The 4,724-nt window shown below is 41.2% G+C and overlaps 1 protein-coding gene across 1 annotated transcript; it reads left to right on the top strand.

Annotated features, from left to right (window-relative positions):
• The first annotated feature begins 599 nt into the window (after nt 1-599).
• Nucleotides 600-1,169, top strand: LOC136488831 (uncharacterized). The gene has a single exon (XM_066485634.1). The coding sequence runs from the start codon at nt 600-602 to the stop codon at nt 1,167-1,169; it is 570 nt and encodes a 189-aa protein (XP_066341731.1).
• The last annotated feature ends 3,555 nt before the right edge of the window (nt 1,170-4,724 follow it).

Genomic DNA, 4,724 nt, shown 5'->3' with positions numbered 1-4,724 from the left:
GAAGCCTTATGGAGGATATACAAGTTTGATTTGAGTGATAGGTACCCTGCTGTTTTGTCCTTACAGCCACATCTTCCAGACATGCACATGGTGTCATTTCACCGGCGCCAGGGGATTCGACGAGTGCTTGATCGTCCAGGTGCTGACAAGTCAATGCTTACAGCGTACTTCGAGAAGAACAGGACAAATGAAACAACTTGAGGTATATTGTACCGAGACTTTCCTGGGTTCTATACATGGCAAGCATAGGGTAAAGTTTGGCAAAATAGGGTACATCATGACACATTACGATAGATTGGAAGAATCATGTCTGCCAATCTAGCCGAGGGGTAGCGTTACTATCTTAGGGTTCTCCTGAACCACGTGGTAGGTGCAACCTCCTTTGAGTGTCTAAGGACTGTGGATGGTAAAATCCTACCGACCTTCCGTAAAGCTGCAGAAAGAAAGGGCCTAATCGAAGAGGACAACACATTAAATGAGAGCCTTGCTGAGGCAACCGATTGAATGATGCCATATGCGCTACGAAGGCTCTTTGCAACAATATTGGTATTTTGTGAGCCCAGTGATATGTTTGGACTATGGGAGAAACACAAGGGGCAATGTTGGAGGACTACAGGCGTAATAATCAATCCACCTTCATGGTGGAGCAGATGGTCCTCATAGATATTCGAAAATTGCTACAATCAATGCAGAAGGATATAAAGATGTACCCACTTCCTGATATCGATGACACATATGATGCCTCGTGTGATATTCCTAGAGAGATTTTTGAGGAGGCTAGCATTGAGGCTAACGAGGATGATGTGGCTCTGTCAGACACCCTTAATGAGGAGCAGCGGGCTGCATTCGATGAGATTATGTCCTTGGTTGATATCGAACACGAGAGTCTCTTCTTTGTAGATGGTCCTAGTGGGACTGGAAAGACTTATCTGTACAGAGCACTTCTCGCTACTATACGTAGTCAGAAAATGATTGCTGTGGCAACAACTACATCTGGTGTCGTAGCCTCAATAATGTCTGGTGGTAGAACCGCCCACTCGTGCTTCAAGATTCCCCTCACCATTGATAATGGGATATTTTGCACCTTCACGAAACAGAGTGGTACTGCCAAGCTGCTTCGAGCATCATGTCTCATTATTTGGGACGAGGCTAGCATGACAAAGAGGTAGTCTGTCAAGGCGCTGGACAACAGTCTCCATGATATATTGGACCAACCAGAGCTGCCATTCGGAGGGAAGACTATGGTGTTCGGTGGAGATTTCAGACATGTTCTTCCCGTTGTTCAGAGAGGGTCAAGGGCTCAGGTGGTCGGTGCCTCGTTGTGGATGTCATACCTTTGGGATTCCATGCGACATCTAAAACCGGTGCGCAACATGAGGGCAAAGAGTGACACATGGTTTGCATAATACTTGTTGCGTGTCGGTGGAGGATCTAAGGAGGCGATTGTTGATGATGAAATCTATCTTCCTCATGATACATGCATACCGCACACCAGGGAAGATAGTGATCTTGATACCGTAATTGACTGCATATTCCCTAATCTCAATGCGAATATATCAAGCAAAGATTATATCACCTCTCGAGTGATCTTATCTACGCGGAACGACTGGGTTGATATGATTAATATTAAGATGATAGGTTGTTTCCATGGGGATGAGATGGTGTACCATAGCTTTGACTGTGCGGTGGATGATCCGCACAACTACTACCCTAAGGAATTTCTTAACACTTTGACACCCAATGGTCTACCTCCACATATGTTGAAGCTGAAGATTAGTTGTCTAGTCATATTGCTCAGGAACATTGACCCTATGAACGGACTTTGTAATGGTACCAGGCTTATCATGCAGAGGTTTCAAAAGAATACCATAGACATAGAAATTGTGTTAGGACAACATGCTGGAAAGCGGGTTTTTCTGCCTCGCATACCCTTATGTCCGTCAGACGATGAGATGTTCCCTTTTCAATTTAAGCGAAAGCAGTTCCCTATTCGGCTCAGCTTCGCGATGACCGTTAACAAGGCAATGGACCAAACTATCACTAAAGTCGGGGTATACTTGCCGGAACCAGTGTTCTCGCACGACCAATTGTATGCGGCGCTATCAAGAGCTACGGCAAGATCGAACATTAGGATCCTAACCGTGTGTTGAGAAGGACGTAAACAAGGGGGAAGGAAAAGGGAACGGGAAGAAGAAACCGACAAAGGATATATTCATAAAGAATATCGTATATAAAGAGGTTCTAACTCCATGAAAGAGATAATGCAAGCATGTCAATACATATTTTTTAGATAATCAATAGTACGTTAACTTTAAAAATTAACAAACAACAAATATGTAGGATACTTCTAACTACATCGTGAGCCATCTGCATGCTTCAGCTGCAAGAAGTCAGACGCTGCATCTTGGACTTGAAAATCTTCTAGAACATCTTTGATTGATGACCAGCTACAACATGGCGTCCATGCGAAGCACGTTCTCCTGGTCGAACTATTGAGAGATTAGATTCTTAATTATATAATATATTGTAAAACATGTATTGTGAAACACAAACTTGTTATGATTAAGATGAATGCTCGTGTGTTGCAATAGAAAAAAAAATACTAGATAACATATATACTGACGAAAAAAACTCGTTCCCGCGGCTGCGGCTGCCTTAGTGAGTACACGTATTACTACTGCTGGTGCATGTGAGCATGCTTCGTGAATCTCTATTGATATACAAAGGAAATTCAAGACAAACTTTAATTCCTGAAGAAGTGCAAGTTTATTTTTCGTGTATCGTAGACATGAAGTGATGCGATAGGTTCTTACGTTACGGACAATTGAAGTTGATGTTTCAGTTTCGCATTCAAATTTAGAGTTATATTTTAACTATCTATCTTTCTTGAAGATTTATGTAATATTGATTGGAACATCATGATTGCAGTATTTATTTTAGATAATAGTATAACACATGCTTATACATATGTTATCGTGGTATTATGTGTTCCCGTTGCAATGCATGAGCATTTACCTAGTATTAGTAAAGATAAAGAAGAAAGCCTGGACTGGACTTTAAGATTGCAAATTGAACTCTTGGAATAGTGACTATTCATCACCCGGTTGATAATTGATACAGTTATCATCCACTTTTTGAGCCAATCATAATTGAACACGTCATCTGTAGAGCAGGGGGACCAACCACTCAGTTAGATCTCAAAAGAAGCATCGGTCACCCCTCACGCCCGAACACGCTCCTGTTCCTGTTCGCCAGTCGCCGATTTCCCGTGCCGGAGCATGAACGCACAACGGCACAACGGCACACGCAAGCTTGAGCGGCGGGGGCCAAGGCCGGCCTGCCAGTCAGGCCGAGATCTCATGCCCGCTGCAGACTGAAAACATAAATATCCACGTGGTCCATTTGGATTCTCTGACCACACACTGAAAATAGAAGACGAAGATGACTGCAGACTGAAAATTAAACATGACATACAAATACAAATGGGCCACAATAACTGATGAAATTAACCCCACAATACACAAACGGCAACCAACTAACGGTGGATGAAAACACAAATATCCATCACACGGATGATGGATAGAAATTCCGCTTGGAATATGCACTCTGTGAATGGAGAGTTTTTGGAAGTTAATTAGTTCGTTTTGAAACACGGCGAAGAAATCCACTTCGGGCTGGACTAGGTTCGGACCAGGCCAACAAAAGCAGTTATTTTTTGGGCCTACTACATTCTACACCCAAACGAGGCAAGGGCAGGCTGGGCCCAGCCTGGTGGGCCGCCCTGTCATTCTTTTAAAAAAAAACAGACAAGATTTGCTCAAGTGTAAACAAGTTGCATGAGAGAGAGACTTCACACCGGAGCATTGGGCATCAATTCAATTTGTACCCACCAAATAGTGTCTTGATTTTTGCTCAAAACAATATTGTTCTTGATTTTTGTTCAGGTTTAGTCAGCCTAATATATGTGATGGTGGGGGCCAAGCTTTGACGGCTGGGATTGCCATGGGTATTGGGTAGTTGCACGTCCTGACTCACATTTTAGGTCGTGCTTAGACCGGCACGATATGAAAATAGCACGTAACCACATCTACAAAACTATAATGCAATTTTCTAGTATTTACTATACTATCTCTAATCTAGGGACGACAGTGAGACAATTTTGGGTCGGGCCCCATGGATTTTGGATCTAGCAGGTGTGGGTACTGGGATATCGGAGTCATGGATCCAAAGTTTATTGGGTTTGGTTTTGGGTTTTGGGTTTTGGGTTCCACCCATGGATTCTCAATGAAGGCCCATAATAGATCATTTTGAATCAAAACTAATTATATCTTTTATTAATAAATTGTTTATAAGTTGAGTCGTGGAAATTTGTGTCCTTTGTTGGCTCTTGCCTTATACATGTGAATATGTAATTAATATATATATATATATATATATATATATATATATATATATATATATATATATATATATATATATTTGCCCACTTTGAGTTACGATAATTACTATACTAATTTATGAGATTATAATAACTTCCTCATAAGTGATTTACTATAGCATTATGGTAAGTATCATCTTGAATTATAGTAACCAATGTATCGTAAATGTGTATTATCATTATCGTAAATTGGTACAAATATTATCGTAAATCAAGGTGGCCATAGAATAAGTTATTTTGTGGTTAGATGTAGAATAGCCTTACCGTGTATATATATATATATATA

Source organism: Miscanthus floridulus, chromosome 10 (assembly GCF_019320115.1).
Source record: "Miscanthus floridulus cultivar M001 chromosome 10, ASM1932011v1, whole genome shotgun sequence".
Classification (NCBI taxonomy): Eukaryota; Viridiplantae; Streptophyta; class Magnoliopsida; order Poales; family Poaceae; genus Miscanthus; species Miscanthus floridulus.
Note: the sequence above shows the minus strand (reverse complement) of the source record. Positions and strands in the feature narration are given on the sequence as shown.